We start from the raw sequence: 15145 nt of genomic DNA, 5'->3' as shown, positions 1-15145 counted from the left end.
AAAAAAATTATCGCCATGGGGAAAAAAAAACAGAACAACAAACAGAAAAAATAAACAGACAAACTGCTTATAGACTCCAATGTGTTTTGCGCCAGAGAAAAAAGCCCATTCAGGCAGCGAAAAATAAACACAGCAAAAAAAAAGTCATAAACTCCAATGCCTTTTGCACAAAAAAGTCCATTGACTTCAATGCATTTTTCAAGTGTTTCGCCAGTAGATTTGCTCAGGACAATACTAACTGGAGGGTATAATTTAGGGAGATACTGCTGTGACCACAGATTTGAAAACCCAACTCTTCACATGGATCTGGCAAAAAGGTGGATCAGTTCACTGTCACCATGAGAAATGTATGGAAAAAGCTGATGTCTGTGTCTTGGCCATGGCAATGAAACTTAAACGAGAAGGAAAGTCATTTATACTTGGGATCAAAAACGGAACTAGAGGGGGGCGGGCCCTGGCGCAGGACGTGCAGCCGGGCCCCCGCCCCCCTCCGTACACCCGGAACTGGCCGCCGAACATGCGGCGGACGGACTGCCGGGGGGCCCTGGCCCGCTCGCACCCCCTGCTCCCCCGGTAGTTCCCCCCTGCTTGGGGTGCCTGGAGTGTCAGGTAAGTAAATGAGATCACTTGGGGGTATCTAACTTTTGGCACACCCAAGTATAAAAGGACTTTCCTTCTCCTTTAATAGTTTGCTGCTTGATCAGATTGTGTCCGGCCTTTGTGGTGCCAGAGTAAAAATTGTGCTGGCAGATAACATGCACAAAGGCAAAGCACCACCTTATGTGCGGTTTTCATTTCTTGTGGATTTTTATCTATTTCACTTTTTTATTTGGAAGCTGGAAAGAAGAATCAGAGAAGCGGATGGCAAAAAAACCCCAAAAATAAACAAAGGCCAATTGAAAGGTTGCTAAAAATAGGAATTATATAATCTAATAAAAGTTACTCTAAAATCTTTCTATATTAATAAGCATAATATAATTTTTTTTTTTTTACAAAAGCCCTCTTTTATAAAAAATGAAGATATCAGTATCACTTAATTAACTTGTGGCTTCAGGGGAGCAAAACACTTTTATTTATATAGACTCAAAAAGCAAAAATCTCATATATGTTATTGGATATAGATTTCAGGGTACCCACAAAAAAATGTATCCGTTATTAAAATCACTGCAATTGCTTTATTCTGAGCGGATACTTCTGCACGACATAATTCTGCACAGCAGAGACACCTAGTGGCACAAAACTATAATGCAGGACAGAATTTAGGGGGTTATTTATTAAAGTCCGGATGCCGAATGTTTTTTTATTATAAAATCCGAATTTTTACTGAAAAAAAAAAACCTTATACCCTGAGGATGGAAATAGTCTGTATCTGAAAATCTGGCATCTCAGACCTGCCAAGGTTGTATATAAGTCAATGGGAGAAGTCCTGAAGATATCCCCATCTGCGGGTTTCGTGCAATAATCCTAAAAAATGAATGAACGATTCAAATTTTCATGCGATGTTCACAAGTTTTTTCCCGCACTGGAATTTTTCGGGAAAATGTATTGATATATAAGAGGAAATAGCCTGTGTAGATTTTAGAAAATAATTCGATATTTTCGGGTTTTGATAAATAAATGTATTAATAAATAAATTAATAAATTAATTAAATTAATAAATAAATTTACTGTGCTTGTGCAGGCCGTCAGTGTAAACTTGAGTTTGCTTTAAAGTTGGCTGCAGAATAATCTGTTCTGCGAGAAAGTGCTGGATTATTTACTGGGTTTTAACAATAAGCTTGAGTTTTGCAAACTTTCATTTAATAGATATTCAGGGTGAGGCTGAAAATTGGTCCTAGTGGGCCCCACCACCCCAGCACATGGGTGCAGCGTCGGATCCCCCACCCCAGACCCAAATCGCCCTCTGGCCCCCCACCCCGAGCAACATCCCCCAGCCCCCCGCCACTACCTTCTTTTTCATTCTGCTGCGCTAGGTGGAAAACCGGAAGCAAGGGCTGGGACTGGTCCAGTGGGGGCCACCAGGTTTTTTCCTGGTGTCCCGCTAGCCCAGTCCGACACTTCATGGGTGGATGGTGCATTGGAGGGAGGGTGTCAGATATCTTTTGGTTAGTAATCAGCAGTAGGTGGTGTAGCTGGGTGTTGGGAAGCAGAAGGCAGTGGACCCTTGATTTGGTCTTCCAGTGGGTCTCAAGTACCCCCAGTGTTGGACAGGGTCGGCAGAATATTGGGAAAAAAACCGGTGGACCCCACTGTCCCAGATCCGCTCCCCATTCCCACCAATGTCGCTTCTTACCTCTGCTCCTTCCTGACCTAGCACATTTGCTTGCTATTGTGAACAATATCCCCACACTCAAACAACTTGAATGGGAGGTTATTTATGGAAAAACTTGGACGTCTAATATTCGATTGAATAGTCCCGAACCAAAAATTTTAATCAAAATAGAATCAAATTTAAATTGAGTTTTCCTCCAAAAAAAAACCTTGAAGGCAATTAACATATTTAAATGGTTTAATGGACCTCTGCCATTGACTTGGCAATGCGAATTGAGAATATTCAAATTACTTTCCATGGTCGAGGTGTGATAAATTTCACATTCGAATTTACATTCGAGTTGGTGCTTTTAAGTTTGAATTTGACACAAAATTTTTTTTTGAAAATTCGAATTTGAAATTACCATTCAGACCTTAATAAATCTGCCCCTTAATCTTCACCTGATGGGATCCTTATGCATTAAAACTAGTTTATACAATTACCAAAACTCAATTTTTTCTGGTTGAGGTTTTAAAAGAAGAAAACACAAATTTCTTGTGGGTAAAAAAAAAAACTCGAAATGTTTTATACCCCAAGGCTGCTAAAAGTCAGAATCCAAAAATACAGCATCTCAAACCTGCCATGTAGAAGTCAATGGCAGACCCTTTTGCAATCAGAAGATATCCTGATCCAGTTTCATTTGTGGTTTTTGTTCTATATTCAAAATAAAATCTGCTTTTTAGGGTGTTGAATCCAAAGAATTTGTACAATTCACATTTTTTCATTATTTTAGTCTTTTCCAAATGTTTTAAGTTATTTTATTGATAAATAAGGCAACATTGTGGATGGGAGTTTGGTTGAGGTTTTTTTAATAAAATAATGAGATTACAAGTTTTAGTAAATAAAATGCTAATTATAATACTAAATACTATAAAATATTAATACTAGGAAGAGGATACTAATACTAATAAGAGGATACAATTATTAGGATCACATTTATATTTTATCACCTTTATCCTGTCTTACTCCTGAGTTACTTTGTCTTGTTACATGAATGGAGGGATAAGCAAGGGCAACACAGCATAAACTCATATAGATATTGGAAAAAGTCAACCTCCAGCTACCTGAGCTAGTGATGGTATAGAGCAGTGATCCCCAACTAGTAGCTTGTGAGCAACATGTTGCTCTTCAACCCCTTGGATGTTGCTCTCCGTGTCCTCAAACCAGGTGCCAATTTTTGAATTCCAGGCTTGTAAGTTTTAATTGCATAAAAACTAAGTATAGTGCCAAGCAGAGCCTCCCTTAGGCTGCCAGTCCACATAGGGGCTACCAAATAGCCAATCACAACCCTTATTTTGGCACCCTAACGGACTTTTTTTATGTCGGTGTTGCTCCCCAACTCTTTTTACATTTGAATGTGGCTCACGGGTAATAAAGGTTGGGGACCCCTGTTATAGAGAGAGAAGTAGATTTACACCAATTAAAAGAATATATTTTACATTAAACCCTTTTACCATCTCTCCTTTTCAAAGATAAAAATCGAAATAGTAATTTTTTGAAAAAAAAATATATATATATTTCTCAGTGGAGGACACTTTTGACTAGTATTTATTCAAAACAATCCCAAGAATTGTGCCCTAAGATTATATTCAGTCACTACTGAAAACACTGAAAAGCTCAAACCAGATGAGGCTTATTAAGCTATTTTTTCCATTTCCGAAATGTTGCTGTTTAGCATTTCAGGGGGGTCATTGCTTTCTTTGAATGTGCTTTCCAGGAGAAATGGAATGGACTTTTTAAAATTTTGTTGAAAGTCCCGACCAATGAAGACATAGATTAGTGGATTGAGACAACTGTTAAAGAAAGCCAAGCATTCTGCAAGGTGATATAAAATTATTTGAGTAGGAAAACCTATGTAAATATCTGCATATTGTATCATACACATTATATGGAAAAGAAACCAGCAAAAAAAGAAAGACAATTGTAAATATAATTTTTAAGACTCGACTAGACCCAGGGATTCTGCTGGTTTTCACCCGGAATGCAATGAGCCCATAGCAAACCAAGATGATCGAGAAGGGGATCAAGAACGTTGATATGAATCTGGTCACAACTATAGCTTTTGCTATTTCATTCCAAGTTTCAGCTGCAGGGAAACAAGAAGAAGACAAGTTGCCAAATTCTCCATATTCATAAAAAACAATGTTTGGGGAGCTAAGAGCCACGGATATGATCCAGATTATTACAGAGATGATTGAGGCTAATCTTGATGTTCTATGGATTTTTGCCCACATTGGATACAGAACACAGATACACCGATCAACACTGATTATCATTAAAAATAATACACTCGCAGAGAGGTTCAACTGTAGGCAAAAAACCCAAGTCTTGCATGTTATCCAGCCAAAGGGCCAATAATATGGATGTGCAATTTGTATAATATAGAGAGGAAGAAAGAGACAGAAAGAAAAATCTGCAATGCCGAGGTTGAGAAACCAAATCAGAGTCGCTGTCTTTTCCATTTTAAATCCGATGATCCAGATGACCAGCCCATTGCCCACAGTTCCTATAATGGATATTATGCTGTATAACGTTACAGTAATTGTTCGTAACAAGAAGAAAAGTCTGAAAAAATCCTCTTCAGTCCCAGTGGCTGCAGTGGAAAGAGAAGGAGTGTTATTCTCCATTTCCATTACCCGAGCTGCTGTATAAAACAAACATGGGAGAGAAATAAGACACAATTTTATGCATTATACTGAAAATCTAAAGCTCATAGACTTAAAGGGGACAAATGACTGCAGTATATTATAATATATATATTTTTTAAAGGTAAACTTTATCACTTTTAATTTTGCAACAAAACAAGCAATAAACAATTGTACTTGAAATTATAATTTGTCTCTGATTTTGTTCACTCAGTGGCAGTGCCGGGCCACGCTGGGCAGGCCGGGCAGTCGCGGCTCCTGTTTGGTGTGCGCATGCGTGAAGTTCGCGCGCATGCACAGAAGCGCAAAAAATCGTGAAGAAACGGGCAGAGAAGGGAACCGGACTTGGGGTAGGCGACAAAGGAGGTACGTGACTGGCACCCTCCCAGCTTTGCGCCCTAGGCACATGCCTACTCTGCCTACCCCTAGTTCCAGCCCTACTCAGTGGAAACAACAGGGAACACAAGCTTTGGTAGGTGATATAACTTTATATATGCAACACATCATACCCTATCCCTGGTGTCCCATGGCTCTGCTCCAGGTCCTGACTCCCACCAGGGACTCCACATTTTTTCAAATTTAGCTGTGCTGCCTCTGGCTTTATAAGTAAATTTAACTTAACTGTGTTTAATTAATTAGGTTAATCCAGGAGTCTCTTGTGGGTGTGTTAGGCCCCATCCAATGCATTATTACACATTTTTTAGCATAAAAGAGTAGGACATGGAATCACAATCTTGCATGGGTTGTAGGTACCAGATGATCAACTATTCCCAATAGACACCATGGGGGAGAGTACTTGTGGGTAGTCTAGTGTGTTTGCTAGTGTGGCCATTATTTGTGACCAGAAGTCAGCTATTGCTGGGCATTCCCAGATCATGTGTAAGACATTGCCCATATGAGTCCTACAACTGGGGCAAGCTACATCTTCTCTCTTACCCACTTTATTTAGTTTTGGGGGGTTATGTAGAGCTGGTGGAAGACCTTGTACTAAATTAATAAGTCTTGTATTGCTATTAAGCTAGTGTACACACAGTATTTCCAGTGGCCTTGTCCCAATCATCTTGGATGTGCTCAGGAACATTTTTTTTGCCATTTCACCTGTGCTAGGTTGAGTGGATGGGGAACAGAGGTGAGCATGTTGCAATATAGCTTGGATACCAGTTTATTGGGTAATTCTGCTGACAGGGTTTCTTCCACTGCAAAAGTGGTTAGAGTGGGGGAAAGGTTACCAAATTGGGACTTAAAAATATGGCAAATTTGGAAATACCTGTTAAGTGGTACATTTGTTGTGGAGCATTTAGCTTGGAGTGCTTTATGGGCAAGGAAGATTTCACTCTGCAGGAGATCCCCTAGATGTTTAGTTCCCTGTTTTGGCCAATATAGAAAGTCCTCCAGGTTTCGGAAATGGGGAAGGTGGGAGTTATCCCGTAATGGAAGGCTGGGAGTAAACCTAATGGGGTCCTATTTGAGGATTTTCAGGCTCTATGTGGTGTGATAATGGTAGGTGGGAGAGTACCCACATCCGTGAGCTTTCGGTTTGGTAGCGTCTTAAGGCCTTCTAATGATTCCACTATTGTGGCTTGCAACGCCATATTGGAGTTGTACGGGTCAGGATGGTACCACCAATGGGCTGCTAGTTAGTATAGCTGAAAATTGGGCATAACTAGGGGTTTTTTTGGTTCCAGATAAAAGGGGGGACCAGGCAGTTGATTCTTTTGAAGAGGGACTGAGAAATATGGACTGGGGTGTTGTGTAGGTGATATAGGAGTTTAGGAAGATAGATCATTTTGATAATATTAATTCTCCCCCACAGAGTAAGTGGGAGGTTTGTCCTAGCTTGTAGGTCATTGGTGAGTTTTGTAATAATAGAGTTTTTTTGTTTATGTTGTGTGAGGTCCAAATGTACAGTAAGGCCTGGGTACTTGAACTCATTGACACGTTTAGCGGGGCATTGGCAGTATATTATAATATTTATCAAGCATTGTATAAAAAAATTGATCAGATACAGCACACGTCTCTGTCTGTACTCTGGGCATATACTTCATTATATATACACTGTGCCCTGGTGCAAACTAGAAAATATCTGTAATTCACTGGAAAATAGGTTTCTAAATAAAAAAAAAAGGGGAAAAAATCTACACACACACACAGGGATCATCTCTCGCACTGCCACTTAATTTCTAAACTTTATAAATTGCCCAAACTCCACTAGTTTACTCATCACTTATCTAATAATATTGGTATTGTCCTGTGAAGGACAATTTTAATGTTTTTACTACTTTTTATTATTTATCTTTCTATTCAGTTCCCCTAATATTCTTATTTCAGTCTAACAGTCAAGCCACTGCCTGGCTGCTAGGTTATATTTCTCCCTAGCAATCAGAAAGTTAATGAAATCCCTTACTGAACAAAAAGCTATATAATTAAAAAAAATAAAAATAAAACCGAAGAATGATACATTTTCTCAAAATATCACTGTCTACATCATATTTAACCTTAAGTTAAATGCCTTTTAACACAATCCAATCTCTTACCTTATGAATCTTCTGTGCACATATAGGTCTCTGAATCTCAGTGAATTCTGATTCTTGAAGATCCCTCACCCAGGAAATAAATGGTCTTTTGTCCTTATTTATCTTTTATCAGTTCTGGGTCCTTTGAACAATATTTCCTTTTACGATAACACAAGAACTTAAGCCAAACATGGAGATGACAATCACTGTGCTGTGCATGACATTAGCGCAGATCAGAATCTAATAACAGTCTTTAAGAGGGTTCTGTAACAAAAACACTTTCTTCTTACAAATATATAAAACTATCTACAGTACATCACAATGGCAGAGCAATGTCCTCCATTGAAATGCGATTCATTTTTAAAGAAGCCCAGTAAGTTATAGGGGGTTATTTACTAAAACCAGAATTTTTCTGTTTGGGGTTTTAAAGAGGAAAACACACATTTTTTGTGGGGAAAAAACCTCGATTTTTTAAAGATTTATTATACCCCAAGGCTGCTAAAAGTCAGAATATGAAAATACTCCATCTCAAACCTGCTGAGGTCATGTAGAAGTCAAGGGCAGATGTCCCTTATACAATTGGTAGATACTGTATCCTGATATGTGCTGGGTTTCGGAAAACTTTTTGGGCATCAAATGTGAATTTTTTTCAATTTTATCAAGTCTGTTTTTAGAGTTAATGTATTGATAAATAAGACAACATTGTGGACTGGAATTGGTTTTGATAAAATAATGAGAAAATGTTGAGTTTTAGTAAATAACCCCCACAGTGTCTAATATCTGCTTTGAATATTGTGTGGGAGAGATAGACTCAGTATAAAAGGATATACATATGGGGGAATGTAATAAAAGTTGTTTGCTAAAGGGGTAGGGGGTGGTGGGACATTAATCATGGGCCCTGGACCCACAAGTTATGGTTGCCACCTTAACTCCCAACTAATTCTGGATGATGAGACTGGGCCATGCCGTAGTGGGAGGCAAGGCCGTGACATAGTGGGTGTGGGATTTGACAGTAGAGGCGGGTCTATGACATGGCAATCGATACGTCAATCACAGGGAATTCTACTCAGTCTTCCTAATTTGGAAAACCGGGCAGGCAGTTTTGGCCCAAATAAAACGGGCTGTCCGGGTCAAAACTGGACAGGTGGCAACCCCACCCCCAGTCCAACACTGTCAAGGCTGATTTATTGTATGTACATCAAGGGGCAGATTTATCAAGAGTCGAATTTGAGGGTTAATAAATAATAAATAATTTGTGAGGCGAAACAAAGTGAAAAATTTCACTAGCAATAAATTCACCTTTGTAGTACTTTGGAAAGCCTATATTAGAACATTTATATACCAAGCCACCATTTCTGTTTATAAAATGCCGTTCTCTTCCGGAATTTCTGGGGGGTCATTTCTTTCGTTGAATGGGCTTTCCAGAAGGAACGGAATGGACTTTCTCAAAATCTGTTTAAAATCTCGGCCAGTGAAAACATAGATTATTGGATTAAGACAACTGTTACCGAAAGCTAAGCATATTGCTAGTTCATTAAGGAGGAAGTGATGATGTGATAGTTTGTAATGGCCGGCAATATAAATTATAGGCAACACAAAATAAGGAGCCCAGCAGAAGAAAAAGCAAAGGACAGTTGTAATTATGATTTTTAGGGTTCGAGTCGACCCGGGGATTCTGCTGCTTTTTCTCACTCTGAATGCAATGAGCCCATAGCAAACAACAATGATGGATAAGGGGATCAGGAAGCTGAACACAAATCTAGTAATGATCATTGCTTGGAACCTTAGAAGGGAAGTCTCAAAATCAATAATGGTTACGTTTTCCCAGGCTCCATTTGTTAAAGAACATTCAGAAAAATTGCTGTCATTTATATTATCGATTAACAAAATTAAAGGGGAATAGGCAGCCATAGAGACGAGCCAGATGATTGCTGAGATGATTGCTGCTAACCTGGAAGTTCTGTGGTTTCTTGACCATATTGGGTACAGAATACAGATACAGCGATCAATACTGATTGTTGTTAAAAATAACAAACTTGCAGACAGATTTAGGGCTGTAGAGAAATTGCTAATCTTGCACATTATCCGACCAAAGGGCCAGTTACCCCACAGTGCCCATTCAGTAATATACAGAGGAAGAATCAGGCAGAAAGAGAAATCTGTAATCCCAAGGTTGAGAAACCAAATCGTAGTCATCGTCTTTTTCATTTTGAATCCTGTAATCCAGATGACTAATCCATTGCCCACAGTTCCTAAAATGAATGTTAGGCTGAAACACGTGAATCTTATTGCTTGTGCCACGTACTCAATCATTTCCTAGTTTGGTAATTTTCCTAAATCGACATCAGTGGGAAAGTCATCAACTTTAGGAGATAGACTGTAACTTTTCTTGTCTATTGCAGACCTAATGCAAATTGAAAAAGGAAATACTGTATTCTGTAATTCTGGCATTGCTTATCTTATCAATATCTGAATTCTGATTATCAGTAATACTGCCTAGAGCTGGTCACATCTGGTATCTACAACACCCCCCTACATCATTTTTAATTAAAGATTTCACCAGCACAGGGAGGCCCATTTATCAAAGGCCAAATTCCAAATTCTTGTTAATTTTTTTACTGTAAATTTGAGTATACTGTGAGTATACTGGGAGGTTCGAAACAGTTCGACTGGGAGGTTGTTTAAGAAAAAAAATTTGAATGTCTAATATTTGATTGTATAGTTCCGTCCCGAAAATTTGAATTGTATTCAAATCGAATTTGAATCATACAAATCTAGTTTTTGTCAGGATTGTCAGGAAGGATATTAAAGGGATACTGTCATGGGAAAAACATTTTTTTCAAAACAAATCAGTTAATAGTGCTGCTCCAGCAGAATTCTGCACTGAAATCCATTTCTCAAAAGAGCAAACAGATTTTTTTATATTCAATTTTGAAATCTGACAAGGGGCTAAAGATATTGTCAATTTCCTTGCTGCCCCAAGTCATGTGACTTGTGCTCTGATAAACTTCAATCACTCTTTACTGCTGTACTGCAAGTTGGAGTGATATTACCCCCTCCCTTCCCCCTCCCCCAGCAGCCAAACAAAAGAACAATGGGAAGGTAACCAGATAACAGCTCCCTAACACAAGATAACAGCTGCCTGGTAGATCTAAGAACAACACTCATTAGTAAAAACCCATGTCTCACTGAGACACATTCAGTTACATTGAGAAGGAAAAACAGCAGCCTGCCAGAAAGCATTTCTCTCCTAAAGTGCAGGCACAAGTCACATGACCAGGGGCAGCTGGGAAATTGAGAAAATGTCTAGCCCCATGTCAGATTTCAAAATTGAATATAAAAAAAAATCTGTTTGCTCTTTTGAGAAATAGATTTCAGTACAGAATTCTGCTGGAGCAGCACTATTAACTGATGCATTTTGAAAAGATACATGTTTTCCGATGACAGGATCCCTTTAACATCTCCAAATGACTCAAGGGACCTCTGCCATTGACTTGTACATGAACTCGGCAGGTTTTAGGTGACATATATTCAAATTAGTTAGTTAGTTTCTAGGGTCGAGGTGTTATACATCTCACACTCAAATTTACATTCGAATAGGGGGATTAAAATTTGAATGTGTGAATTTTGAGACAAAAAAATTTACTCAACCCTTAAAATCTGTCCCTTAGTGTATGATTAACATTTAGGGGTTATTTATCTGTCTGAATGACAAAAATTACAAAAAAATAAAGTTCTTTTTAGTGGAATAAAAAACTAGAATTTTTTCAGAATTTAATAAACCCTAGGGTGTTAAAAGTCAGAACAAAATAATACTCCAACTCAGACATGCTGAGTTCATGTAGAAGTCAATGGTAGAAATCTCGAAGATTTCCTGATCTGCGATTGATTTTGTGCAATAATCCAAAGATTTTGTGATTTTCGGGCAATAATCCCAGTTTTCATGCGTCAGTTCTGAAAATTTTATCTGTTTCAATTTTTTTCCCAATATTATTACGTTTTTTCCCACACAGGAAATCTTCGGGAAAAATGTATTGCTAAATAAGAAAATTATGAGTAATTTTTGGATTTTGATAAATAATCCCCTTATTTTATTTGTGCCCAAGTGCATAACCTTGCATTTAACTACATTGCACATTATTTGCCAATTTGTTGCCCATTTCAACAATTTAGTCAAAACTTCTGGCAACATCCTGAATGGAACTTATGGCTTTGCACAATTTTGAATCATCAAAAACAAACTACATCTCTGCTCTGGTATTTTGCCTCCTGTTCTTGAAGCAACAGTGTGACTTTCCTTTCTACCTTGTAATGATCACAAATCACAACATTTATTATTGCAGAATTACTGCACATTTTACCCACAAAGTAGCACTTTCTATTAATTGATAAGGAACTGCTTTAACTTAGAAACTCTTAGGGTTAGTTATGAGTGAATCTGTCCTGTTTTGCTTCGCCTAAAAATTCGCAAATGCATGTAAAAAATCGTGAACCGGCGAAAAATTCACAAAATGCATTTCTTATGGCGACTTTTTTGTCCTAATGCATTAAAATCAATGGGCATTTTTTCTTAATGGTGGCTTTCCTCTGCAAATTTTTCCAAAAAAATTTTTTGTCAAAAAAATTCACACATCACAAAATGTGGAATTTTCCAGTGAATCCATGGCTGGTGAATAAATTCTCTCATCACTACTTTGGGCCTTATTTATCAAAATTTTAATTTGTTTAATTTTAGAGGTATTTTTCTAATCAAATAAACTCTCAATTTAAATAAACATATATGTTATGTAATGTGTAATTCTCATTACTGTTTGTTATACAAGTCTAATATTGCTTATCATTCTATATCCTTACCAGGGCAGTCTTTAAAACTAGCTGCTTTCTCTCTCTCTCTTTCTCTGTGTCTATTCCTTTCGGAAACAGAGGAGATAACAAATCATTTAACAGCAAAAGTAGAAACTTTTTTCTTTAAATCTTTGTTGCTTCTATGATTGGTCTCCGATCCCTTTCTCAGATATCGGGTTTGTCTAACAGCCCACATGCAAACTGCTTGTTCTAAGTAAAGATCGGTATCAAATGACAAATACATTTATTAAAATCATGATGAATCTTGTTAATTTTGTGTAGCTTAAAGGAGAAGGTAAGTTGTTTACCACTTGGGGGTGCCCAATGTTTGGCACCCTTAGTGAATATATTTACTTACCTGAAACCTTGGGTTGGTGCTCCTATCAGCAGAAAACTGCACTGGCCCTGGGTTATACCAGTGAACTACATCAAGTTAGTTCTTTTCTGAGGTATTGTGTGAAATGAATTAGTAAAAATTATGTGAATCACATCCACTGCCACCGCAAAGTCTAAGTTTCTGCTTACTCCTAATTCTGTCAATAAATGGCAGAGATGTCTTACATGCAGTTATAGTGTCAATCTAATGCAATTTTCTGGTTTCTTATATGAATCTAGAATATTTTATAATGTTATATTCTTACCAAGGCAGGATTCAGAACTGGCTGCTTTCTCTCTCTCTGTTCTCTATTCCTCTCACTTTCAGAGAAGATAATAAATTGATTAAAAATCACAGTGTAATCATTAATAATGTTAGCTATTGTCATGTGGTGGTCTGTGTGTGGTCTGTGATGCCTTTTTTAGATATCAATGGTATGAGAATAGCTCACATGCAAAGTACTGATCTATATCTAGAGACAAATTCATGCCAGCAGCCTACTGATGGTAAAATTATGGTAAATTATATTTTATGGTTCTACTGCATCAACAGTCACACTTAATTTATCCATTTATGAGTAGGTAGTAAGAATTCTGCTGCTCTGAGATCAACTATACACAAATACCTCTGTGGCAAACTTTGCGTGACCACAACTGCAATTGAATGACTTTATAACATGCCAAAAACTATACTATAAATCCAAATTTTAGTGGGAAAAAAACTTGAATTTTTTGAGATTTATTATGCCCCGAGAATGTAAAAAGTCTGAAAAAATCCAGCATCTCAGTCCTGCTGAGGATGTATATAAGTAAATGGGAGAGGTCCCTATGATATTTGAAAGCTTCTGTAGTCAGCTGAAATTAGTCCTAAAAGACAGAAAAAAAATCAAATGATTTAGGAAAAAAACTCAGAAAAAATTGTATATTGCTGAAGGGGAGGAAGAAGATACGAAGATTGCCAAAGAGAAGAAGATTGTGCCCGTGTGGTTCGCTGAGCTCACTCTGCATGTGTGCTCACTATTTCTAGAGGGGACAGAATTCAGGGGTAAGACTGTGCAGGGGGAGGCAGGGAGGGGGGCCAGCAAAGGGGGGCCAACAGAGGGGGGGCCAGTGGGGACTTATCACCATGGGGGTTGAATTCTCTTTTAAGATGCTGGCAGTAAGCAAGCAGCATTAGAGACTTATAAACTGCATTGCTAAGGGCGCTGGTGTCAGCATCCTTCCTTCCAAAGTGTAGAGACAACCACAATATAAAGATACAGAGCTTCCCCTGTGCTCAATTATCTCCATAGGGATAGTGTTTTTATGAGGAAAAGGAAGGGGAAGGCTTTGTGATAAATGTATACATTTATAAAAATGTAGAAAGAACTGATATTTTCTATTCATGGAATAACATCAACTAGAACATCTTATCCAACATTCAAAATGTTGTCCTAGTGAATGGCATTATGAGCAGCAATTAGCATGGCTTTATGAAGGATAGGTCATGTCATGTCATGACACATTTGATGTGATCTATTTGGATTTTGCCAAAGCGTTTGATACCCTGCCCTATAAACAACTGCTTTCTAAACTAAGGTCTGTTGGGCTTAATGAAGTCGTTTGCACATGGATAGGGAACTGGCTACAGGATCAGGTACAGAGGGTGGTTGTTAATGGGACATTCTCTACTTGAAATAAGATTCTTAGTGGGGTCCCCCAGGGCTCGGTATTGGCTCCACTTTTATTTAACTTGTTCAGTAATGACTTGGGGGAGGGTATTGTAAGTAATGTATCAGTGTTTGCAGATGACACAAAACTATCAGCCCAATTAATTCCATCCAGGATGTGGCACTTGCAACAGGATCTTGACAAACTGGCAATCTGGGCAGCTAAGTGGCAAATGAGATTCAATGTTGATAAATGTAAAGTCCTGCACCTGGGATGTAACAATATCCACTTATACCCTTAATGGGACTGCACTAGGCAAATCCATTATGGAAAAGGACCTTGGAGTCCTTGTAGATGATAAACTTAGCTGTAGCTAATTCAGCAGAATCAAGGGATAATAAGGTATTGAGCTGTATTAAAAGGGGCATAGAGTCACGGGAGGAGGGGCTTATTCTTCCACTGTATAGAGCACTGGTAAGGCCCCATCGAGAATATGCCGTACAGTTTTGGTCACCATCACTCAAACAGGACATTATTGTATTAGAGAGGGTACAGAGAAGGGCAACTAAGCTGGTCAAATCTTAGCTATGAAGAAAGATTGGCCAAATTGGGGTTGTTCACGCTGGAGAAGAGGCGCTTAAGGGGTGATATGATAACTATGTATAAAAATATAAGGGAATCATATAATAATCTCTCTAATGCTTTATTTACCAGTAGGTCTTTCCAGCTAACGCAAGATCACCCATTCTGATTAGAAGAAAAGAGGTTCCGCCTAAATATTCAGAAGGGTTTTTATTAGAGAGCTG

The 15145-nt window shown here is 38.2% G+C and overlaps 1 protein-coding gene and 1 pseudogene across 1 annotated transcript; both read right to left on the bottom strand.

Annotated features, from left to right (window-relative positions):
- Positions 1-3637: 3637 nt before the first annotated feature.
- On the bottom strand, positions 3638-7737 carry LOC121396179 (annotated as a pseudogene).
- Positions 7738-8656: 919 nt separating this feature from the next.
- LOC121396178 (N-formyl peptide receptor 2-like) lies at positions 8657-9853 on the bottom strand. Its single transcript, XM_041570742.1, has one exon. It carries the CDS (start codon positions 9780-9782, stop codon positions 8829-8831), a length of 954 nt encoding a protein of 317 aa, XP_041426676.1. The 5' UTR covers positions 9783-9853; the 3' UTR covers positions 8657-8828.
- Between the last annotated feature and the right edge of the window lie 5292 nt (positions 9854-15145).

Source organism: Xenopus laevis, chromosome 7S (assembly GCF_017654675.1).
Source record: "Xenopus laevis strain J_2021 chromosome 7S, Xenopus_laevis_v10.1, whole genome shotgun sequence".
NCBI lineage: Eukaryota > Metazoa > Chordata > Amphibia > Anura > Pipidae > Xenopus > Xenopus laevis.
Note: the sequence above shows the minus strand (reverse complement) of the source record. Positions and strands in the feature narration are given on the sequence as shown.